At 35.8% G+C, this 26505-nt stretch overlaps 1 protein-coding gene across 1 annotated transcript in view; it reads left to right on the top strand.

The window, feature by feature from the left end:
- Positions 1-26505, top strand: part of Exoc4 (exocyst complex component 4) — a 782534-nt gene that overhangs the window by 206248 nt on the left and 549781 nt on the right. The window contains exon 8 of the mRNA XM_046455063.2: positions 14151-14296. Within this exon, the coding sequence (XP_046311019.1) occupies positions 14151-14296 (146 nt within the window). The remainder of the gene's footprint in view (positions 1-14150; positions 14297-26505) is intronic.

Here is a 26505-nt window from a genome sequence, read left to right as displayed (position 1 = left end):
TAAATTATCACTATTTGCAGATGACATGATTCTATACCTAGCAGACCCAAAAGGGTCTACAAAGAAACTATTAGAGCTAATAAATGAATTCAGCAAAGTGGCAGGATATAAAATCAACACGCATAAATCAAAGGCATTCCTGTATATCAGCGACAAATCCTCTGAAATGGAAATGAGGACAACCACTCCATTCACAATACCTTCAAAAAAAATAAAATACTTGGGAATCAACCTAACAAAAGAGGTGAAAGACTTATACAATGAAAACTACAGAACCCTAAAGAGAGAAATAGAAGAAGATCTTAGAAGATGGAAAAATATACCCTGTTCATGGATAGGCAGAACTAACATCATCAAAATGGCGATATTACCAAAAGTTCTCTATAGGTTTAATGCAATGCCAATCAAAATCCCAACGGCATTTCTTGTGGAAATAGAGAAAGTAATCATGAAATTCATATGGAAAAACAAAAGACCCAGAATAGCAAAAACAATGCTAAGCAGGAAGTGTGAATCAGGCGGTATAGCGATACCAGACTTCAAACTATACTACAGAGCAATAGTAACAAAAACAGCATGGTACTGGTACCAAAACAGGCGGGTGGACCAATGGTACAGAATAGAGGACACAGAAACCAATCCACAAAACTACAACTACCTTATATTTGATAAAGGGGCTAAAAGCATGCAATGGAGGAAGGATAGCATCTTCAACAAATGGTGCTGGGAAAACTGGAAATCCATATGCAACAAAATGAAACTGAATCCCTTTCTCTCGCCATGCACAAAAGTTAATTCAAAACGGATCAGGAGCTTGATATCAAATCAGAGACATGCCGTCTGATAGAAGAAAAAGTTGGCTACGATCTACATACTGTGGGGTCGGGCTCCAAATTCCTCAATAGGACACCCATAGCACAAAAGTTAATAACTAGAATCAACAAATGGGACTTACTCAAACTAAAAAGTTTTTTCTCAGCAAAAGATACAATAAGAGAGGTAAATAGAGAGCCTACATCCTGGGAACAAATCTTTACTCCTCCCACTTCAGATAGAGCCCTAATATCCAGAGTATACAAAGAACTCAAAAAATTAGACAATAAGAGAACAAACAACCCAATCAACAAATGGGCCAAGGACCTGAACAGACACTTCTCAGAGGAGGACATACAATCAATCAACAAGTACATGAAAAAATGCTCACCATCTCTAGCAGTCAGAGAAATGCAAATCAAAACCACCCTAAGATACCATCTCACTCCAGTTAGATTGGCAGCCATTATGAAGTCAAACAACAACAAGTGCTGGCGAGGATGTGGGGAAAAGGGTACACTTGTACATTGCTGGTGGGACTGCAAATTGGTGCAGCCAATTTGGAAAGCAGTATGGAGATTTCTTGGAAAGCTGGGAATGGAGCCACCATTTGACCCAGCTATTCCCCTTCTCGGTCTATTCCCTAAAGACCTAAAAAGAGCATGCTACAGGGACACTGCTACATCGATGTTCATAGTAGCACAATTCACAATAGCTAGACTGTGGAACCAACCTAGATGCCCTTCAATGGATGAATGGATAAAAAAAATGTGGCATTTATACACAATGGAGTATTACTCTGCATTAAAAAAATGACAAAATCATAGAATTTACAGGGAAATGGATGGCATTAGAGCAGATTATGCTAAGTGAAGCTAGCCAATCCCTAAAAAACAAATGCCAAATGTCTTCTTTGATATAAGGAGAGTAACTAAGAACAGAGTAGGGTCGAAGAGCATGAGAAGAAGATTAACATTAAACAGGGATGAGAGGTGGGAGGGAAAGGGAGAGAGAAGGGAAAATGCATGGAAATGGAAGGAGACCCTCAGAGTTATACAAAAGTACATACAAGAGGAAGTGAAGGGAAGGGGAAAAATAATATAAGGGGGACAAACGAATGTCAGTAGAGGGAGCAGAGAGAGAAGAGGGGAGGGGAGGGGAGGGGAGGGGGGATAGTAGAGGATAGGAAAGGCAGCAGAATACAACAGACACTAGTATGGCAATATGTAAATCAATGGATGTGTAACTGATGTGATTCTGCAATCTGTATATGGGGTAAAAATGGGAGCTCATAACCCACTTGAATCAAATTGTGAAATATGATATATCAAGAACTATGTAATGTTTTGAACAGCCAACAATAAAAAATTAAAAAAAAAAAAACAATTCAACACATATATATTTGGAAAGTTACATGAAATGACACTTCCTTGAAAAAAAAAAAAGACTTTGATGAAAAACCTGTAGCTAATATAAGGAAACAGTAGTATATTAAAATTATTTTGGTGATGGTTACACTAGATATATTTACTTGAAACATGGAGCTGTTCATTATACTGGGTGAATTTTGTGGTATATAAATTATATCATCTCAGAGCTGTTTTAAAGCTATTATGGAATAGAATTAAAGTTACACGTTCTTCAGAATGCTGATGATCTTTTGTGGCCTTATAGATATACACTTAGCAGTCCTAATGAAAGTTAATTTATAAATCTTGGAAATCTCATCAGTACTAAACCTTTTCATGTCAAATATGTCAGGGTATGCACAAATATCAATATTCATATACTTTATAAGGAAGTGTATTCCAGAGTAAATTTATTGCTCCTACTAAACTCATTCTTCTGTGTTCCTGATTATTTTTCATGGCATGATGTTGTCTGTCCTTCAGTAACATAATTTTCAGCCATTGTTTTTATTTCTTCTTTTTTTTCCTTGTAGAATAACTAGTTAAATTTGGTCCATTTTATCCCTCTACACTGACTCATAGATTTATCCCTAAATGTATAATATTATCAGCCCTTTGGCTTAAAACATTATTATTATTGCTGCTATTATCTTTAAATGCTCTGGATAGGTTATTTCTTCTTGCTCTTCTCTCTTTGTTTTGTTTTCTGAATCATTGGTTTGTACTCTTAGTTCCATTGCCTGCTAATCTATTATTTTGTATCTATTTCATGCTGTATTTATTATGATTTCCTATTATGTGTTCATAGTGTATTTATCACCATTTTATTCACCTATTTAACATCTTTTTTATCTACTCAATTTATACTTTTAAATGTTGTTATTAATGCCTTATAGTTATCCATACAGTGGGGTTCGTTTTGACATATTCATACATATACAGAATATATTTTGCTTCATTTCAATCCCTAGTACTTCCTCTTCTGCCCTCTGCTTCCTCTCCTTGTTTCCCTTCCTTCACTCTACAAGGGTTCCTTCTATTTATTTATTTTTAACTGGTGCCTTATATATATACACATATAAGTATATGTGTATATCTATAAACACTATTGGTTCCACATAAAGGTGGAATTCACTGTGGTATATTTATATATTTACCTAGTATAATTTGGTCAATTCCTTTCTTCAGTTTCTTCCTTTCCCCTTCCTCTTCCTTCTCCTTAAATCCCCTCTCTCTCCTCCACTGGTTTTCCTTCTATTTTCCTTAGATTCCCCCATGAACCCACTTTCCCCCCATCCTTTATCTCTACCTTCTGCATGTGAGAGAAAACATTTGACCCTTTAATTTATGAGTTTGGCTTATTTCACTTAGTGTGATGTTCTTCAGTTCTATCCATTTTCCAGCACATGCCACAATTTCTTTATGGCTGAGTAAAACTCCATTGTGTATGTGTGTGTGTGTGTGTGTGTGTATATATATATATATATATATATATATATATATATATATATATATATATATATATATATATAATCACATTTTCTTTATCCATTCATCTGGTGATGGGTATCTAGGAGGGTTCCATTACATGAGCATTGTGAATTGCTCTGCTGTAAATATTGGTATAGCCTGTATCACTACTGTGCTGATTTTAGTTCTCTTCAGTAAATACTAACAAGTGATAAAGCTGGGTTATTATGGTGTTTTCATTCCTAGTCTTTTGAGGAATCTCCATACTGCTTTCCAAAGTGGCTGTGTTAATTTACAGTTCTACCAACAGTTTATGAGTTTAGCTATTCCCCCACATCTTCAACAGCATCTATTATTATTTATATCTTGACGATTGCCATTCCAATTGGAGTGAGATGAAATCTCATTGTAGTTTTGATTTGCTTTTCTCTGATAGCTAAGGATTTGAGCATTTCCCCATATAGTTGTTGGCCATTTGTATTTCTTCTTTTGAGAAATGTCTGTTTTTTTTAGCCCATTTATTAATTGGGTCATTATTATTATTTTAATGTTAAATTTTTTTAGTTCTGTATGTGTACTGGATATTAATCCCCCATTGGATGAGTAGCTAGCAAAGATTTTCTCCTATTCTATAGGCTCTGTTTTTTCTTTTCTTTTTTTAATGTTCAGAAACTGCCTTGGCCCCATCTGTCATAGAGGCCCTTAATTCTGGAAAACTGAAGGAGGGACGATATCTTTTAGGTACATTTGGTTAATGGTGTTTTCTAGTTCTGAAGAATATCTGCTTAGTTTATTCCTGGATAACCTACCTATTAGTAAAAGATGAGTGTTGAAATCATCCAGTATTATTATATTGGGGTCTATTTGACCCTTTTTATTGAGTAGAGTTTGTTTTATATGCATAGGTGTACCAGCATTTGGTGCATAAATATTTATAATCATATCTTATTTTAAAATAATTCCTCTAACAAGTATGAAGCAACCTTACACATCTATTTTAATTAATTTTTACTTGAAGTCTACTTTATCACATATGAGGGTAGCTAGTCCTGCTTGGTTTCAGTCTCCATTTGAATGGCACATCTTTTTTTACACTTTTACTTTCAGCTTTTGTATGTGTTTGTCTATAAGAGGAGGCCCTTAAAATCAACATCTGGTTGATTCTTGTTTTTTTAACCTACTCTGTCAATATTTGTCTTTTGCCTGGAGAGTTTAGACCATTTACATTCAATATTATTATAGAGAGATAATTTTTATTTTCTACCATTTTGATTTATCATTCACCCCACCTATTTTCTGGTGTTGGAGATTAAACTCAGGGGCACTTGACCACTGAGCCACATCCCAAGCCCTATTTTGTATTTTATTTAGAGACTGGGTCTCACTGATTTGCTTAGTGCCTCACTTTTACTAAGACTGGTTTTGAACTTTAGATCCTCCTGCCTCAGCCTCTTCAAGACTCTGGAATTTACAGGCATGTGCTACTGCACCTGGCAATTTTGATTTAATTGGACTCTTCTATTAGATTCATCCATACGCTGGCTCTGATACTTATTTTTCATTTTTTTCTGAATGAAATATTTCATTGAGTATGTTTTGTAGTCCTGGCTTAGTCGTTATGAATTCTTTTATTTTCTGCTTATCTTGGAAGGTTTTTATTTCATCTTCAACTCTGATGGATAGCTGTGCTGGATATAACAATCATGGCTGTCTCCATAATGTTTAAGGGCTTAGTATACATTACTCCAAACCCTACTAACTTTCAGAGACTAGGCTGAGAGATCAGAAGAAAGTCTATTTGGCTTACCTCTAAATTTGACCTTTTGTATTTCTACTGCAGCTTCTAAAATTCTATCCTTGTTTTATGTATTAGATATTTTAATTGTAATGTGTTTTTGATAGGATCTTTTTTGATATTGTCTATTTGGGATTCTAGATGCCTCTTGTATTTGGATTTCTAACTCCTAAGGTTTGGAAAATTTTCTGGTATTATTTCAATGAAAAGGTTGTGCATTCTTTAGTTTGTATCCTTTTTTTCCCCCTATACCAGTGATTATTAGATTTAGTCTCTTAACATTATCTCTGATTTATTGAGTATTCTGCGGAGGCTATGGAGACCCCCTGAGCTGGGGATAGCAGTCCATGGGAGTGATTTGTTCTTGGAAGTTCCACTCTTATTTCCTTTGCCTACAGTGATGGGTAGGGGGTTTAGGTGACCTTCAGCTAGCAGTTTCTTATAGAGAGATTACTAAGACATCCTATTTCAGAGACATTTCCTATAATTTTATTTTCTACTAGCTGTAGGCAGGGAGAATCTGTATTGGTTTAATTTCTTCTAGGCAAGCTGGCTAACTGCGGGCCCTATAAAGTTGCTGCCCTGCCTGGCACAGCTTTCTGCCCACAATTTGGGCTGAATTGTATGATCTCCTTCCCTGTCTTTCTATACTTGTCCGGCTCTATCTTGCTCTGCCTTCCTCTCCAACTGTCATTTAGGAAGTAAGCTTGTAAGCTTTTCCTGCATTTTGTCACCCCTTCCTCATGGCCTCACCCTGGTTGGGCTCAAGGGATTCTTTCCTTATTTTGTATTCCAGCACCCAGATTCCCAGTCCTTCCAAGTCTGAAGCTGTCCATGATTTGAATTTTGGATTTTTTACTCTGTCACCCTCTTCACTGGTTATCTGTTCTTTCACTGCTTCCGTCTGGGCTGTGAAGGAGTCAAGCATTGCTGCATAAGCCTGGCATGGTGACACCCGCCATAATCCTAGCAACTTGAGAGGCTGAGACAGCAGGATCTGGAGTTCAAAGCCAGCCTCAGCAAAAGCGAGGTACTAAGCAATCTCAGTGACAGCCTGTCTCTAAATAAAATACAGAATAGGTCTAGGGATGTGACTATGTGGTCAAGTGCCCCTGAGTTTAATCCCAAGTTCTCACCCTCCAAAAACTCATGCTGCCTAGGTCTGCTCCACCACCTTGAGAACTCTCTAAATTTGTATTTGACTTTGAGACATGAGATTAATATTAAGTCCTCACCTGTGTTGTTTTTATGTCATCTAAAATATTTTCTGTTTTCTGAACATGATCTAATTTTTCCCAGCAGTGTTTCTTCTTCTATTCTGTTGGGTTCTTTTAAAAAAACATTTAGATTCTGTTTTTGTCCTTCTATAGTGCCATGATCTTGAAGACCTTCTTGTCCTATTTGGAAACAATCTTGAGCTTTTATAAAAGCTCTTAGCCTTTTCTTTGTTGTGATGGTTTATCACTGTTTTCTTGTAGTCATTCCTGTATGTATCTTGATTACTAGATATGCACACTGAGGCAAGGATGTATTTTTAAGACTTGTTTTTATATACAGCAAACTTTCTTGCATTGTTTTATGTGTTAAATAAATATATATTTAGTTTAAGATAAATGAAAATACTCTTTTGGAAGCTGTTAAAAATGGATTTTCTTTTTTAATAGCTCTTCTGTGGGGAAAAGAAAAATAAAACCATGAACTCTGATCTAGACTTTACAGATCAGATGTTTGATATAGAACCAGAAAATAACGTGTACTGTTGGAGTTTTTTAAGCTTTAATTCTGCATATTGATGTAATGAACTATTCACAAGGTCATTTAATAGTTTTTTAATAGTACAATTGTTATTGAAATGAGTATAATTAAGCAGGCAACCATTCCACTTTCAAAATGACTATTTATTTTTCTTTTGGTTTCCTTGCTGCAGAATATTTTAGTCCTTATATAAGAGATAATGGCTGCTATACTGAAAAGATAACTTTTTCTGTTTTTTATGTAGTAATATTCCATTCTGTAGCAACCCTATGGGGGAAAAAACCCAATAGTTTTTAGCAATTGTAAATGGAGGTCCTCATTTTGTTACATCATTTCACTTTTTATTTTGTAATATTTTCAGGAATCAGGATGATTGACAGGTATATTACTCTTCTTCTACTCCAGGTATATTACTCTTCTTCTACTCCTCCCCACCTTCTCTGAACTTTCCTTCAATACACTCAATAAGACTGTACTTCCTGCCTGGGCTCTCCCCTTGCTTCTTGATAAGTGGGAAGCCACTTGTTTGCTTCTTTTCTTCTTGCAGGGATCCTAGGCTTCAAGTTTCTGGCTAATTTGGTTCCTCTTCAGGACCTTCAGCTCCCCCCTGCACCCCCCAACAAAGGAGGAAAAGAAAAGAAAAGAAAGAAAAAAACTATCTTCATGAAAATTAATCCTGTGGAAAATGCTTTGCTTTGCCTGGATCACATACTCTTGTGCATCTGCATTTTGAAACAGCAAATTGTTTTAAAATATTTCATATAGGCACATTCAAGAGACTGCTGAAGAGTAATTGAGGTTTAGTTTATATTGGGAGCTCATGGTGTTGTTTTTTTTTTTTTTTGTCTTATTATTAACTCCCCTCATAAGAAATATTGAAACATTATAATTCTCAGATTTGTCAAGGAGGAAAATTATAGTATGGTTTTGCTATAAATTATTGAATATGTGAAGTTAGTAGTCAGAAGAATTGGATTCATTGTTGTACAGATTGAAATCTGTGCAAATCATTATTTTTGCTTTCCTGAAATACAAGAATTCTATGAAGAAACGGTAATATAAATATTACTCATTTATCCTTAGATATCTTAGTAAAGGAACAAAAACCTATTTAAACTGTCATGAGGAAAATGTATTGGAGAGGTTCTTTGGAATCAAAGGGTAGAAAATGCGAGACCTTATCGGCAACTGAATTTGATACCTGTAAAGCTATGTGTGTTAGTCAGATTTGCATTGCTATGACCAAAATACCTGGAAGAATAACTTAGAGGAGAAGTTTATTTTGTTTCATAATTTCAGCGATTTATTACATGGTAGGCTTCCTCCATTGCTCGGAGCTCAGGGTGGGGAAGAACATCATGGCAGAGGGGTGTGGTAGAAAAGCCCCATATCCTCATGAAGGGTAGGAAGCTTAGGGCCAGGGAGAGAAGAGGGGAGAGGGGAGAGAGGAGGAGGAGAAGAAGGAGAAGGAGAGAGAGGGAGAGAGAAAGAAAAGGGAAGGGAGGGAGGGAGAAAGGAAGGAGGGAAGGGAGGGAGGGCGGAAAAGTGGAAAGTTGAACTCTCTCAAGTCACACCCCTAGTGTCCTACCTCCTGCAACCGTGCCCCACCTGCCTACAGTTACCACACAGTCTGTTCAAACTAGGATGGACTGATTGGGTCACAGCTCTCACAATCTATCATCACCTTTGAATATCCCTGCATTAACACAGGAGCTTTTGGAGGGACATTTCACATCCAAACAACACCTTGGAAAACATGGGAAGGTTGCAAACTTTCAATCTCTGTATGGATTTTCTTTTTTTTTTCTGGCCATATATTTCATTGTTTTTATTTTTTATTTTTTTGTATCAGAGATTCTACCCAGGGGTGCTTAACTAGTGAGCCACATCCCCAACCCTTTTTAAATTTTGAGACAGGGTCTTACAGAGTTGCTGAAGCTAGCTTTGAAGTTGTGATGCTCCTGCTTCCGTCTCCCAAACTGCTGGGATTACAGGTGTGCACCATCGCACTGGCTTCAATGTTTTTATTAGTGCATTATAGTTATACGTTACTGTGGGGTTCGTTTTGACACAATCATACATGCATGGAATGTAATTTTCTCCATTTCAGTCCATGCTTCCTCTTTTCCTCCTTGGCCCTGTTCCCTTTCCTCAACTCTCCTGGCCATCTTTCTATTTGTTATTTTCTTCATTCTTTACTTCTCTTTAGATTGGCTTTCTTTGATTTTCTATCCTCATGGTGAAACTTGGTTGTCCCAAAGAATTTACATGTTCTCCCTTACGTTAAACAGCAAAGTCTGTCTTCCCCTAACACAACACTGAGAAAAAGAATCTGGTTAAGTCATTGAAGTTGGCTGTCTCCCTGGTGGATATCTTTACTGTGACTGAGAGGGTGGTATCACAGGTTGTAAGCATGACTACTAGAGTCTACCATATGGTTGGGACCAGTTCTTACATAAAGAGAGGGTTTTGTAAACTGGGAAGTTTCTTGAAAGGAATCTGCCACATTAAGTACCAAGGAATGTCTTGAGTGTTTAAATGAGGAGTTACTTGGACAAATGGAGAGACTGAGAGCAGGAGATTTGTTAATGCTAAGCCTATAAGTGCCATATTCAGCTTTAGGAAACTACATGTATAACCATAAGCAGCCACAAGATTAGGTGATGAATGGAGAATTCCTTCAGAATGGTTTTGCCAATATTATACTAAGTTATGTATCTCAGAATTTTGGCCCTACTTTTATATCATGAGATTTCTGACTAGTATCTTGGCAACTGCTAATCAGATATTATAGAAGAGGTGCCTAATGACTTCAATTTATATGTTTTAAAGCATTATATATCATTGCTTTGACTAGAGAGCCATCCAACCTATCAGGTAGGTTCTCAAGAAATATCATGATATCAGTGGAATATATAGTTTCTTAAGTACTTCCTGTGTCTTTGTGTTTCTTGTCTTTAGTTTCACAAATTAAAGACTTCAAAGTTAAATTTAAAACACCCATGAACTTTGGATTTTGTTTTGTAACTCTTGACCAACAAGAAATTATAATTTCAGGTACTTACAAATAGAAAATAAATTAGTGCTTGCATTATGAAGCAATTTGGAGCCAGCGAGAATGTGGGATTATCTTCTGTAGATTTTTTGTTGACAGGATGTATTTTATGTCATGTGTAATGCTCTTTGTCTTAAGTAATTTTTCACAGGCAAATGACAATCTGTACAGTTTGTTTCCTATTATAAAAATGGAAATATGGACTCATGGATATATGCTTAAAATATTCTGTTCAATTTGGAAGATATAGTGTGTTTTTACCCTGTTGTAGAATCACCACAAAATTATACAGTTATATTCTTTCTATGTATGTATATGTGTATTGTGTGTGTGTGTGTGTGTGTGTGTGTGTGTGTGTCTATCTATACTAGGGTTTGAACCCAGGCATTGATTATGCAAAGCACACACACTACCACTAAACTATTCTCCCAGCCTCTAGTTTTATTTTAATGAGTCATTATGCTTGTGTTACAACTTCATAGTGAAAGATATAGTCTAATTTAGGCAAATTTCAAACAGTTTAGAAATAGGGGCTTTTTTATTCTTGTAGATATTTTAATATATGCCTTTACCAATATGGGTATCAAAACAAAACATTACCTCATTTTTAAAGCAGCTAGTTGTAAATGGTATTAGGAAAAAGAGGCTAACACAATAAAACAAACATTGCAACCATTTAACCTATGGTAACTTTTATATGTATTATAGATTTTTGTACCGAGAACTAATTTGCAGGGTTCTTTCTACTTTGGAGACTCCAACTTGAGTACAACTATATATACATTAGGCTTCTTTTCCTTTTTTAAATTCAGCATTTCACTATTTCCTTTTGATTTACTAGTATGATACATGGGTGTGTTGGGGAAATGAAGAAATATAGTGTTGTAAGGAATGTTTAAGACTAACACCGTTAGGCAGTTTTTGATGCATACTGTTTGAACAATGTAAAATAGTGGTAGTTTAGGAGTTCAGAAAGGGGAACAGCTGACCTAGAATGGCCCATGAATAATTTGTTGAAGAGAAAATGTTAAAGGTGTCCTTAGAGAGTGGGTTTTTTTAAAATTTTTGGGGTGTAGAGTGGGGGAGGGGATTTACTTAGGGGATAACATAATCTAGACCAGGCTTTCCAGAAATGAAGATGCCAGATGTATTCAGAGAATAATTATGTAAGTGAGTTTGACTGGAGTTTTGGCTTCATTTTGGGGAGAATAAGATATAATTGGAGATATATATTGAAGTGATGCAATGCATATCCTTGTGTGATGACAGCAGTGATGTGTTAGGACTGTCAATCTGTTGATGGTGTTTGGGAAGGACTGGAGCTGTAGGAGATGGGAGTCAGAAACTTAAATGAGGAAAACTACCTGAGTTGAACTAAATTAGCTGTTGGCAGAATGGACCTGAAGCTGCATATGAATAGTTGAGAGTCATTAATAGACTGAGTGACTAACTCCTTAATGGGCACAAAGGATAAGAGAATGTATCAAAAGATGTTTCTGAAGTTTTAAACTCAGTGACAAGTGAGAAAATGAAACTACATAGATTAAAAATGATGGCAGAAGGAATTCCTGGTTGAACTGGAAAATGATTTAAATTTTAGGGAAGTTGATTTTATCAGTGGAATATATGAATATATCAAGCATGCAGTTAAAAATGTGGGATTGAAGTTTGGGAGATAAATCAGGAATAGCTCACATAATGGTAAAGGAGATAATATTTGTGAAGACTGCTCTTCAAAGTTTGGGACCAAAATTCAACAGGGAGTTAAAATTGCAGATAGTGGATAAGTGTAAAAGTAGGAATTGTGTTTCTAGATAGAGAAGCCAGTGGATACAAATAGACCAACAGTACTGCAAGGTAGTAATTCAGGGGACTTTATTGATGTGGAGAATAAGATCTTTAAAAAGTGATCTTAAAATAACTGAGAAGAAAAGTGATCTTAAAATAACTTGGTTTTGAGAATGTTGGTTAGTTATGCTCTGGTCAGTAACTGTTTTATTGTACAAGGTCATCTTTTATGTTCTATGATATTAAGTATGTTAGAAGAATTACTTGGTATTTTATTTTCATGCTTGAGTAGAAACATCTTTCTGCCATGTTGATGTTAAAATGAACACTGGAATGAAACAGTACAGTTGTGGGTATCTTTCTAGACTATATCAATTTGAAATTATTTTATAGTTTTTTTTTTTTTTTTTTTTTTTTTTTTTAGCTTTCCTGTGTTCACAGATTGCTGAAAATCTGAACTGTGGCACATCAGGGCCAAATCTACAACATAATTGTGTCCTTCAGTTGAATTGTTAGTAGAGACTCCACTTCTCCCTGACTGTTGAATAGTTTGGGTGACATATTAACAGGGATGGTGTTTGTCTTAATATTTTTTCATCAGTATGTTGAATAATACTCCAATGACTTCATAAATAATATTTTTAAAAATTGACCTATTAACATGTCGTGTGTTTTCCCAGTGCAGTTTTTATTATACAGAGACTGAAATACATATAAACTGATGTTATCGATAGTTCATATAACCTTGGTACAAATAGAGTGTCATGGTTAACAGTATAGGCTTTGGAGTCAATTTAACCAGGTTGAAAGTCTGGCCTATTATTCTATAATTATGAGACATTAGACTGATTTCTGCATACCACTAATTCTGTTTCTTCATTTCCAAAATGTTGATAAGAATTCTGATTTCACTTATTTGAGGTTCAAATAAGAGGTAATGTTTTAAAAATTTCTCATGTTTGCTAAGTTCTGAGGAATGTAAGTTTATGATAGGGACATAATTGCTTTAAAACTTATACTATCCTGTACATAGGATGCTTCATAAATCTTTGATAACAAGGGTTGAAATAGACCTAAAACCTTTCTTGCATAAATAAATAAATGAATAGTTAGTTGGCACCTTCAGTCTCTGACAAACTTTTATTTAACTCATCCTTGCCCACCTCTGTCTTACTTGGGTATCTTAAAGTTTTAAGTGTGATAAGAGGATATCAAAGTGAGTTTACACGTTTTCTGCCCAAGGTAGATTCTAAGGAACAATGGTGTTTTCTCTTCTGGATTTGTTATGTTCTTTCACAACAGTGGGAACTCTTTAGAATCTGGTCTTAGATATTACATAAAAACTGATTCTAGCCCATACACCAACCCCTGCAAGTTGATCTGATAAACAGGAACTGTTGTCAGTAGTTGCTCTAAAACCTAGTTGCTTTTCTTCCCACAGTGAGCAGTAGTTCTGGACTAGTAAGAGTTTAGGACCTCTTAGCTTCCTTCAGCCTCTCTTCCTATACCTCCCCTTAGTAGGGTTTTTGGAGGAGTATGTACGATGCTGACAGAGTGAGGGGCAAGAACACAGACTCTGGAATTAAAACATCAGAGATCACTTTGCAGCTCGTGAACGTTTCTTAGTCTATTTTCTTTGTCAATGCCCTGTGAACTTCCCTGATAAAATTTTGTAATTTCATTTACTGTAAATGAAATAAGTAAATATTAATGAATTAGCACCTAACCTGCAGCATAGTAAGCTCTCAGTAAATATTAAGACATTGCTGCTAAGCCTGCTGTAGTTCAGAATAATGAGGATTAAATTACAATTAAAGAAGACTGATTCAATCATCACAGTTCCTGAAGAATAGTAGACACTAAATAAAATTGTTCTCTTTACCCCCATGTGCAAATGCCCATCCCTCCTTGTTACCTGTAAATAGTCAACAAGTAGATGACTTTCTGGCTAGTGAATCTTTCATCAGATCTCCAATTAAAAAATGGATAGCCACCTTAGTATACTTCTGAATGTCAAGGATGAGTTATAGGTATACAAATTACACTGTTTTATCTGGTTATACAGATGCTGTTGACTGAGTACTTGGATATGAAGAATACTCGCACTGCCTCTGAACCATCAGCTCAACTAAGCTATGCCAGTTCTGGACGAGAGTTTGCAGCCTTTTTTGCCAAGAAGAAACCTCAAAGACCGAAAAATTCCCTTTTCAAGTAAGTATGATGACAGTAAGATAGCAACATATCTAGAAGAGTTCTGTCCAAGTAAGATGACTTGCTATTTTACTGACAGCCATTACTTTCTCTAACTGAAGTTGAAGTATTTTATAAGAAACGAATAACTATTTGATTTTTTTTAACCTTTGTTTTCTATAAGGGAAAGTGGCTGTTCCAGATTATGGTCAGTGGACTATTTAGAACTCTTAATAAAAATTTCTTAAATTTGTTTCTGGAGCGTTTATATAAAATTAAGGGAAATTAAAGGAAATGAAATATACCAGCTTTGAAAAAGCCCCCATGTGCCAAGAAATAGCCTTTTTAACTCTCTCTAGCAAAGCAGTGTTGGACGTTATGTGGTTAGATGTTTAATGAAGGAACAGTCTGAAAGGTGGTTTGGTTTTTAAAAAAAATTTTTTAGTTATACTTGGACACAATACCATTATTTTATTAATATATTTCATGTCGTGCTGAGGATCAAACATAGTGCCTTGCACATGCTAGGTGAACCCTGTACTGCTGAGCCACAACCCCAGCCCTGTTTTTTTTTTTTTTGCAAAACAATCAGGATTTGTTTTTATTTCCTGAATTTAAATCTCTCATTTCCCCCTTTTACTTGTTACATTTGAGCAAAATATTTATCCATTCTAAAGCATCAATTTAATTTATTGAAAAAAATGTAAATGGTAAATGTACTTAATTACATAACATGATTTAAGGGATAAATAAAATATCTATAAAACTTTTATAAGTTTAACTCAAAAGATGCTAGTTTATATCCTAACAGTATTAATAAAACTGAATGAAGTTCAATGAAGATAAATTGCTTGGTTCTGGTCACACAGTTTATACACATATAAGCAAAATTTGGTTTTAGATTTTGATTGAATGGTATTACCTGAATATATACCTTTTAAACCAAAGTATATGGTGCAAAATGAAATAATATTTTTTTATTGTTTTCTGAAACATGTATCATAGATTTATTCATTCTATGACCATACAAAATTGCCTTAAAAAAAAAAAAGGATAGAGAACAACAAAAAAAAGGCTACCAGTACCATTTCATTGGGTAATTTACTGGTAACCACTGAGCTTAATGAAGACAGGACTGGAATTCCTTATTTTTTTTAACTTCTCTATCTTCTACTTTTTTTTTTTTCAATTTTTTTCCAAATTTTATTTTATTTTTTATTGGTTGTTCAAAACATTACAAAGCTCTTGACATATCATATTTCATACATTAGATTCAAGTGGGTTATGAACTCCCATTTTTACCCCAAGTACAGATTGCAGAATCACATCAGTTACACATCCACATTTTTACATAATGCTATATTAGTAATTGTTGTATTCTGCTACCTTTCCTATCCTCTACTATCCCCCCTCCCCTCCCTTCCCATCTTCTCTCTCTACCCCATCTACTGTAATTCATTTCTCTCCTTGTTTTTTTTCCCATTCCCCTCACAACCTCTTATATGTAATTTTGTATGACAATGAGGGTCTCCTTCCATTTCCATGCAATTTCTCTTTTCTCTCTCTTTCCCTCCCACCTCATGTCTCTGTTTAATGTTAGTCTTTTCCTCCTGCTCTTCCTCGCTGCTCTGTTCTTAGTTGCTCTCATTATATCAAAGAAGACATTTGGCATTTGTTTTTTAGGGATTGGCTAGCTTCACTTAGCATTAATTAATTTTTTTTTTTTCAATTTATGTGACAGTAGAATGCATTTTGATTCTTATTACACATACAAAGCCCATTTTTTTCATATCTCTAGTTGTATACAAAGTATATTCACACCAATTCGTGTCTCCATACCTGTACTTTGGATAATAATGTCCATCACATTCTACCATCATTTCTAACCCCATGCTCCCTCCCTTCCCTTCCTACCCCTCTGCCCTATCTAGAGTTTGTCTATTCCTCCCATGCTCCCCCTCCCTACCCCACTATGAATCAGCCTCCTTATATCAGAGAAAACATTCGGCATTTGGTTTTTTGCCAGTCTTGGTTTTTTATTTTGTTGTTGTTACTATCTTAGTGTACCCAGCAGGCTTGTGCCCAAAGTGTCTATCTCTTAGTAACAACTGATAGTTAATTATATTAATAATACTGATAGTATTAATAGCTACCATTGATTTAATGCTTCCTATGTACCAGACTCTATACCAGGTGAGTCTCTCAAACTAATCAATTAAACATAAAATAATTTGGCTTATAACAAGCTTCAGCAGCAGCAATAGTAGCTAACATTTACTGAGTTCTTACTAAGTACTAGCTCAGACATTAAGCCAATTTCATGGATTGTCTCATCTGCTCATTACTACAACTGTACAGGCAAGGGTTCCGTTTTTAATCCTTGAACACAAAAATTTGCAACACAAGAGAGGTTGAGTAAATTATGTAAGGTCATATGTCTAGCAAGTTATAGAAATAGGTTTTAAACTCTTAACAGTCTAAATCCACACCTTTGTGTCCTTTTGAGGGCTTAATACATATTTTAAGAAATTGTATCGGTAAATGTAAGCCAAAGTATCATCCCAGTATTTTGCACTAATTATTTTTAAATGTCTGAAACTCTAGTACATTTTATTGATTTGCCTTTGAGATTTGCTTTTATTTTATATTGATAGTGTTTATAATAATTCAGTATCAACACTTAGTTTGTATTGTGATTTAATGGAGAAGAGTGCATGCCTGCCTGGAATTAAACCCATTCTATTTATTTAATGCAATTCTTTTTTTCTTTTTTTTAAAGGTTATATTTACTCTTTAATTTTTTTGCTTTTTAAAAAATTCTAATTTGTTATATATGACTGCAGAATGCATTACAAATTCATATTACACATGTACAGCACAATTTTTCATATCTCTGGTTGTATATAAATTATATTCACACCATTTGTGTCTTCATATATGTATTTAGGGTAATGATGTCTATCTCATTCCACCATCTTTTTTACCCCCACTTCTCCTCCTTTCCCCTCCCACCCCTTTGTCTTATCTAGAGTTCATCGAATCTTCCCAGGCTCCCCCTCCCAACCCCATAATCAGTCAGCCTCCTTATATCAGAGGAAACATTTGGCATTATGGATCACTCACTTAGCATTATATTCTCCAATGCCATCTATTTATCTGTAAATGCCATGATTTTATTCTCTTTTATTGCTGAATAATATTCTATTGTGTATATATACCACATTTTCTTTATCCATTCATTCCTGCGGGACATCTAGGTTGGTTCCACTGTTTAGCTATTGTGACTCGTGCTGCTATAAACATTGATATGGCTGTGTCCCTATGGTATGCTGTTTTTAAGTTATTTGGGTGTAGACCAAGAATAGCTGGATCAAATGGTGATTCCACTCCCAGCCTTCCAAGGAATCTCTATACTACTTCCAGATTGGCTGCACCAATTTGCAGTCCCACCAGCAGTGTATGTGTGTACCTTTTCCCCCACATCCTCGCCAACACTTTGTGTTCTTAATAGCTGCCATTCTGACTAGAGTAAGATGAAATCTTAGAGTAGTTTTGATTTGCAATTCTATAATTGCTAGAGATGTTGAACATTTTTTTCCATGTTGATTGATTGTATATCATCTTCTGAGAATTGTCTGTTCAGTTTCTTGGACATTTATTAATTGGACTTTTTGTTTTTTTGGTGTTTAGCTTTTCGAGTTCTTTATATACCATAGAGATTAGTGCTCTGATGTGCAAGTGGTAAAAATTTGCTCTCAAGATATAGGCTCTCTATTCACCTCACTGATGGTTTCTTTGGTGGAGAAGAAGCTTTTTAGTTTGAATCCATCCCATTTATTGATTTGCGATTTTAATTCTTGTGCTATAGGAGTCTTATTAATGAAGTTGAGACCTGATCGACATGATGGTGGAGATTTGGACCTACTTTTTCTTCTAATAGACACAGGGTCTCTGGTTTAATTCCTAGATCCTTGATCCACTTTGAGTTGAGTTTTGTGCATGGTGAGAGATAGGGGTTTCATTTCATTTTGTTGCATATGGATTTCCAGTTTTCCCAGCACCATTTGTTGAAGAGGCTATCTTTTCTCCAATGTATGTTTTTGGCACCTTTGTCTAATATAAGATAACTGTAATTATGTAGGTTAGTCTCTGTGTCCTGTATTCTGTACTCTTGGTCTACCAGTCTATTTTGTAGCCAATACCATGCTGTTTTTGTTACTATTGCTCTGTAGTATAGTTAAGGTCTGGTATAGTGAAGCCACCTGCTTCATTCTTCCTGCTAAGGATTGCTTTAGGTATTCTTGGTCTCTTTTTTTTTCAAGATGAATTTTCTGACTGTTTTTCGCATTTCTATGAGGAATGTCATTGGGATTTTGATTGGAATTGCATTAAATCTTTGCATAATTTCATAATGTTTTTGCTAATATGGCCATTGTGCTAATATTAATTCTGCCTATCTAATCACAAGGTAGATCTTTCCATCTTCTAAGGTCTTCTTTAATTTCTTTCTTTAGCATTCTGTAGTTTTCATTGTAGAGGTGTGTCCCCTCTTTCATTAGGTTGATTCCCAAGTATTTTTTTTTTTTTTGAGGCTATTGTAAATGGGGTAGTTTTCCTCATTTCCCTCTCAGAGGATTTGTCACTGATATACAGAAATGCCTTTGATTTCTGGGTGTTTATTTTGTATCCTGCTACTTTGCTGAATTCATTCACTAGTTCTAGAAGTTTTCTGGAGGAATTTCTAGGTATAGAATCATATTGTCAGCAAATAGTGCCAATTTGAGTTCTTCTTTTCCTATGTGTATCCCTTTAATTTTTTTCGTCTAATTGCTCTGGCCAGTGTTTTAAGAACTATGTTAAATAGAAGTGGTGAAAGAGGGTATCCCTGTCTTGTTCCAGTTTTAGAAGGAATGCTAATGCCTACAATTTTTCTCTACTTAGAATGATGTTGGCCTGCGGCTTAGCATAGATTGCTTTTACAATATTGAGATATATTCCTGTTATCCCTAGTTTTTCCAGTGCTTTGAACATTTGAAGATGCTGTATTTTGTCCAATGCTTTTTTTGCATCTATTGAGATGATCATATGACTCTTATCTTTAAATCTATTGATGTGATGAATTACATTTATTGATTTCCATATGTTGAACTAGACTTGCATCCCCAGAATGAATCCCACTTTATGTTGATACACTATCTTTTTGATATGTTTTTGTATTTGATTTGCTAGAATTTTAACAACTATGTTCATTAGAGATATTTGTCTAAAGTTTTCTTTTTTGATGTGTTTTTGGCTGGTTTTGGAATCAGGGTGAATTTGGCCTCATCAGATGAGTTTGGAAGTGCTCCCTCTTTTTCTATTTTATAAGATAATAGAGTATAGGTATTAGTTCTTCTTTATAGGTCTTATAGAACTCAGCTGTGTATCCATCTGGTCCTGGGCTTTTCTTGGTTGGTAGGCTTTTGATGGCATCTTCTATTTCCTTTCTTGAAATTGATCAGTTTAAATTGTGTATATCATCCTGATTCAATTTGGGCAACTCATATGCCTCTAGAAATTTGTCGATGCCTTCAATATTCTCTGTTTTATTAGAGTACAAGTTTTCAAAATAATTTCTAATTATCTTCTGTATTTCTATAGTGTCTGTTGTGATATTTCCTTTTTTTATCACATATGTTAGTGATTTGAGTTTTCTCTCTCCTTCTCTTTGTTAGCATGTCTAAGAGTTTGTCACTTTTATTTATATTTTTCCCTGCTCCAGGGAAACATACACCAACAAAACCTTTTGTTTTGTCAATTTTTTCATTTGTTTCTTTTGTTCCAATTTCATTGATTTCAGCTCTGATTTTAATTATTTCCTGTCTTCTGCTGCTTTTGGTGTTGATTTGCTCTTCTTTTTCTAGGGCTTTGAGATGTAGTGTTAGGTCATTTATTTGTTGACTTTTTCTTCATATAAGGAATGAACTCCATGCAATGAACTTTCCTCTTAGTACTGCCTTCATTGTGTCCAGGAGATTTTGATATGTTGTACCAGTGTTCTTATTTACTTCCAGGAGGTTTTTAGTCTCTTCCTTGATGTCTTTTTCAACCCATTGTTCATTCAGTACCATATTATTTAGTCTCCAGGTGTTGGAGTAGTTTTTATTTTTTATTTTATCATTGATTTCTAATTTCAGTCCATTGTGATGTGATAAAATGCAAGGTAGTATCTCTACTTTTTGTATTTGTATTTGTTAAGAGTTGCTTTGTGGCATAATGTATGGTCCATTTTAGAGAAGGATCCATGTGCTGCTGAGAAGAAAGTGTGTTCACTTCTTGAAGGATGAAATATTCTAAATATGTCAGTTAAGTCTAAGTTATTGACTTCTATGGTTTCTTTGATCAGCTTTAGTTTGGAGGGTCTATCCAGTGATGAAAGAAGTGTGTTAAAGTCACCCAGAATTATTGTGTTGTGATCAGTTCGACTCTTGAGCTTGAGGAGAGTTTGTTTGATGAACATAGATGCTCCATTATTTGGGGCATATATATTTATAATAGTTATGTCTTGTTGGTGTATGGTTCCCTTGAGAAGTATGAAATATCCTTCTTTGTCCCTTTGTTTAACTTCAGTTCAAAGTCTATTTTATTTGATATGAGGGTGGAAACCCCAGCTTGCTTCCACAGTCCATGTTAGTGGTATGATTTTTCCCAACCTTTCACCTTCTGTCTGTGTATGTCTTTTCCTATGAAATGGCTCTCTTGGAGGCAGCATATTGTTGGATCTTTTTATTTTTTATCCAATCAGCTAGCCTATGACTTTTGATTTGTGAGTTTAGGCCATTAACATTCAGGGTTATTATCGAGACATGATTTGTATTCCCAGCCATTTTTGCTGACTTTTGTTACTTAACTTGACTTGGTTTCTCCTTTGATTAGCTTTTTCTTTAGTGTAATACCTCCCTCTGCTGATTTTCATTGTTGTTTTTCATTTCCTCTTCATGGAATATTTTGCCAAGGATGTAGTGCAGGTTTTCTAGCTATAAATTCTTTAACCTTTTATCGTGGAAGGTTTTTATTTTTTCATCAAATCTAAAGCTTAATTTTGCTGGATATAAGATTCTTAGTTGGCATCCATTTTTTTTCAGAGGTTGATATATATTGTTCTAGGATCTTCTAGCTTTCAGGGTCTGGGTTGAAAACTTTGTGTGTAACCTAATTGGTTCCCCCTAAATGTAATTTGATTCCTTCCTCTCATGGCTTCTAATATTTTCTCCTTATTCTGTATGTTAGGCATTTTCATTATAATGTGCTTTGGTGGGGGTCTGTTGTGATTTTGTACATTTGGTGTCCTGTAAGCCTCTTGAATTTAGTTTACCAATTTGTTCTTTATGTTTGGAAAATTTTTTGATATTGTTTTGTCGAATAGATTGTTCATTCCTTTGGTTTGGAACTCTATGCCTTCCTCTATCCCAATAACTCTTGAATTTGGTCTTTTTATGCTATCCCATATTTCTTGAATGTTCTGCTAATCTGGTTTCTTACCATTTTCACTCTGGTCTACATTCTTTTCAAGTTTATATGTATTGTATTTATTGTCTGCGGTCTTGTCTTCCAATAGGTCATGCTTTCAACTGAACTTTTTATTTGGTTTATTGTTTTTCTATTTCAAGGATTTTTTTTTTTGTTTGGTTCTTCTTAAGAATCTCTATCTCCCTATTGAAGTAAACTTTTGCTTCCTGTATTTGCTTATGTAGCACTTTGCTGAAATGATCTTTTGCTACCTGTATTTACTCTCTTATATCATCCTTTAATTCATAGAACATTTTAATTATGTATATCTTGAACTCCTTCTCTTGTCCTTTTATCTGCTGTGCTGGCCATGAATTCTAATAACGTGGTATCTTGATTTGTTTGGGGCATCTTTTCCCCTTGTCTTTTCATATTGCTTGTGTGTCTTTATTTCTAGCTCTGTGGATCTGAGGCATTACTGTTTTTACCATGAAGGCTTATAGTGCCCTTGAAGGGTTTCAATACCTCTCCTTTGAGGGGAAGACAATGTTAACAGATCCCAATATAAACAAAATACCACCTAAAAACAAAGAATTGTTATTAAGACATTTACCGTTTGGTCACAATGTACAGAAATGGTGAATTAAATTATTATCTACAATATCATTAGTAGGTTTGTAAAAGGGTTTACAGTTTCTGATGGTGGGCAAAGAACTGGGGATGAGGTGTAGGAAGATATGCTGAGGAGGTATGAGGTGAGGATATAGAGTTATTATATCTCAGGAAGTGTGAAAGAGAAATCTAAAGAAGAAGGTTAGTAGCAGAAGAATAGAGAGGAAGTAATTTTAGGTAGACAAGTAAGAGGGAAGACAAAGTACATTAAACAAACACACATATATATTAAGAAAAATAAAAAATGTTAAAATAGTAAAAATTGGAGAGAAAACAAAAAAAAAAAAGAAGAAGAAAGAATATACCACACAACTGTAATATACTATTCAGTTGTCTTAGTCCTCTATATCCTAATTTATGAAAAGTGCTTGGTTTCACATATGTTGGGGATGTGATGGCGGCAGAATAAAGAGGGAGAAGAAAGAAAAAAATCATCTCCAAGGAAGAAACAAGGATAGTTTTGGTTTGAGATTAGTGTGTTTTCTGTTTTCCTTCTCATCCAACAGGTGGGGTTGTCTGTTCTTAGTTGGTATCTCTGCCTTCAGGATGGTGGGGGTTCCAAGGATATAAGGGTTGGTTGGTCTTGGGCTCAGGGCACCTGCCAAGTGGGCTATGGCACCCGCTGGTCCTGTTGGGAGACTGCACCTCAAGGATCTCCTTTGGGGTCTGCTCCTGTGATGTGAGCTCCAGGTCTTATCTCCTCGTCTTCCCTGTGGACCTCATAGTTCTTGCCCTCTAAATTAGTCTCTAAAGCTGTCTCCCTCACCTTCTCCCTTCTCCTTCCTAATCAGGAACCTTTCTCTGGGGGGAGGGAGGGGCCTTGTGTGTTGCACTCTGGTGCCTGACCACCTGTCACCTAGGGCAGTTCTGAATTGGCAGTTGCTCTGCTGAGTTAGCGGCTGCTAGGATTGGGGTGAATTTAAAAACTATGGGTACCTGGCTCTTAGGTGTTGAAAACTGGAAGTTGCTCCAACTAAATATGGTGATGGAAGTGGCCCAAGATGGAGGCAGCTGCTTTCAGGGATGAGGCATCAGGTTGGGTGGGGGGAGCCTGTGCGATGCGTTCAGAGATGAGCTCTGTGATGTTCAGTGTTGCAGCTGTCCGCTTCTTCAGAGCCTGTGATGTCCCCAGGTGCAGGCAGACTGCTGCGAGTAGTGGACTATGATGGTAATTGCCAAGTCCCAAGATGGAGGTGACCAGAGGAGCCCCATGTTGGTAGACAGGGGTCCACATGGGGGTGGCGGCTAGAGTTCCTTCTTGTGGGTATTGGATGAGTGTCCTTTGTGGAAGTGGTGTCTGGGAATTCTGTGCAAGTGCTGATGCCAGTGGTCCCGTTAAGTCACCCATGAGACCTAAGTGGGCGAGTTGTCAGGAATCCTTTTCTAATGTTGAGGCCTGGGACCTTTCACAGCATGGCGGCCATGATTCATGCCCAGGATCAGCTATGGAGGGGTCCTCTATCACTCTCAGCAAATCAGTATCCCTACTAGTTGAGACCTGGGTCGTGGGATGACACAGAATGCTGCTTCCCTCTGACCCACCATCTTGGATTCCCCCTGCAATTCTTTTTAAATAGTTTTACTCCTTGAATAGATGCAGTATCCGTTTAAATGCTCTGGGCTGCAAGTAATATAAGATGTTAAATGGAACAGATGGAATTATAGGGAAGTCGTTATTTCATACCATGTAGAGAAATATGGAGGTTTCCTTATTCATTGCTACAATATCATAAAGCACCCAGCCCTTTCTGTGTCTCTGCCTTCTCTTACCAGAGAAATCAGTAGTGTTTTCTATTGTGATTATAATGTGCTTGCATCAGTTCCATTCCAATCAAGAGGGTGATGCCAAGGAAACAGGATGAGTTAGTTCCTGTGCATCTTTTTTTTTTTTTTTTTAAATATTTATTTTTTAGTTCTCGGCAGACACAACATCTTTGTTTGTATGTGGTGCTGAGGATCGAACCCGGGCAGCACGCATGCCAGGCGAGCGCGCTACCGCTTGAGCCACATCCCCAGCCCTCCTGTGCATCTTTATAAAACCATTTTTAATATATTTACTTATTTTTTAGGGCAAATTTAGCTATAGAGAAAAGTAAATAAAGAAATATAGAGTGTTCTCTTACTTCTCCCCCCAGTTTTCCCTATTAATATCTTGTATTAGTATGATATATTTGTTATGGTTGATGGACCGATATTTGTTATGTCATTATTAACTAATAGTTTAGTTTACATCAGGGTTCATTGTTTGTGTTGTATAATTCTAAGGGTTTTTGAGGAATGTATAATATCATGTGTATACCATTACAGTGTCATGCAAAACAGTCGTATTGCTCTAAATATTTTTCTGTGCTCTACCTACTTTTCCATACCTCCTCCCTAATTTCTGAGAACTACTGATCTTTCTATAGTCTCCATAGTTTTGCCACCTATCCCTCATGTCCTGTAGTTGGAACCATATTTTACATAATCTTTTAAGACTGGTTTCTTTTGTTTAGCAGTATGAATTGATTGTTCTACTTCTTTTCATGGCTTGTTAGATTTGATGAGTCATATTTCCTTGTGTGGATGTACCAACACTGATATATCTATTTAGCTACTGAAGGGCATCTTGGTTGCTTTCAACTTCTGGGAGTTATGAATAAAGCCTGATATAAATACCCATGTACAGGTTTGTACTTATTTGAGTTAATATCTAGGAGTATTATTGACAGATTACATGCTATGACTAACTCACTTTGTAAGACATAGTCTAAAATCTTCAAATGTTTTTAGTAATAACTAATTATCCACTTGTTAATATTTTTCTGACAGTAGCATATCCCCTCTGCTATTTCCCCTCAGGTTCTAGAATTGGGTCTTTGGCTCAGTTCTAAACCAATCTCTTGGAAGTTGAAGTTGTCTTAAACTAGGCAAATTCATCTCTGCTACCTGGTTTCCAACTGGAGAGGGAGCCACTTTTCTTGAGTGCATAGCTAAGTAAAGAGGGAGTAAGAAAGTAAAACACCAGATGGAACTGGGGATATGGCATAAAGTAAGAAATATAATGGAAGGAAGAAGTGGTTGATTGTGGCAACTAAGACTGAGATGCAGCATAACCAGACTTTTTCCTCCCCTCCACCTCTCTTCCCCTTTATTACATTCTAGATGTAGGTTTATTGCAGAAAATAATCTTCAGGGTTTTTAGATTTCAAGCACTTAGGTCTCACCTCTAACTTTCAACCTCAGACCATGTGTATATTTTCAAACATTTAGCCACTATTCTGTGGTTTGTGGTGTAGGGGGAAAAACAAACAAATTATTGGAAATGATCAAATTAACTTAAGTAATTGTTATACATGTATTATTATTGGGCAGTGATAAAAACTCAGCACTAGCACAGAATTATACAGTTATTACTGATTTGCCTGTTTCTGGTGTTGGTTCCACCATTAATGAGCCGTGCATGCCTGAGCAGGTCTCCTGTCTTGGCAGGCCTCAGTGCCTTTGGCTATAAAATAAGAAGGTGAGACTGAGTAATCTCTATTGCCTCTTTTACTATAAAATTATATCAATCTGTGACTTGTTGCAAACATAAAAAGAAATCCTGAGTAGTAAAAATATATTCAGTCACAAAGGAGTAAGATTTTGGAGAGCTGTAATCTGTTTTTATCACATCTATGAAGGACTTTATTACCCTCTTTAATTGCCCTCAGCCAAGGTTAATTAAGTGTATTTAAGTTCTGTCTTACTATTCAAAGTATGCCTCTGTATTCTTTGCTCAAGAGTTTATTTTTTTTCCCTTGCCATCTCTGATCAATAGCTGTCAGCATGCTTTTTGGAGGTCAGTGGCTTCTCTTCTGCACTTTATTGGCAGGTGGCACTTTTGATGTGCAGAACTCTTTGCCTTCCTTCCTTCTTGGTAGGGTGCAGAGAGAGAATCAAATTACCCAAGTATTTGCCTCACACACTACAGTCTTGGTATTCCTCTTCCTTGTTAGGAATGGATATAGAGACCTAATTAAGGGAATGATGCTGCTCCTTTCATGTTGCCAGAGACCTATTCCATTATCACTCTGCTCTTTCATGTTTTT

This window comes from Marmota monax, unplaced genomic scaffold (genome assembly GCF_021218885.2).
Source record: "Marmota monax isolate L192 unplaced genomic scaffold, Marmota_monax_Labrador192_F-V1.1 WCK01_AAM20220418_F8-fsc00131, whole genome shotgun sequence".
Lineage (NCBI taxonomy): Eukaryota > Metazoa > Chordata > Mammalia > Rodentia > Sciuridae > Marmota > Marmota monax.
The sequence above is the reverse complement of the archived record's forward strand: the minus strand, read 5'-3'. Positions and strand labels throughout refer to the sequence as shown.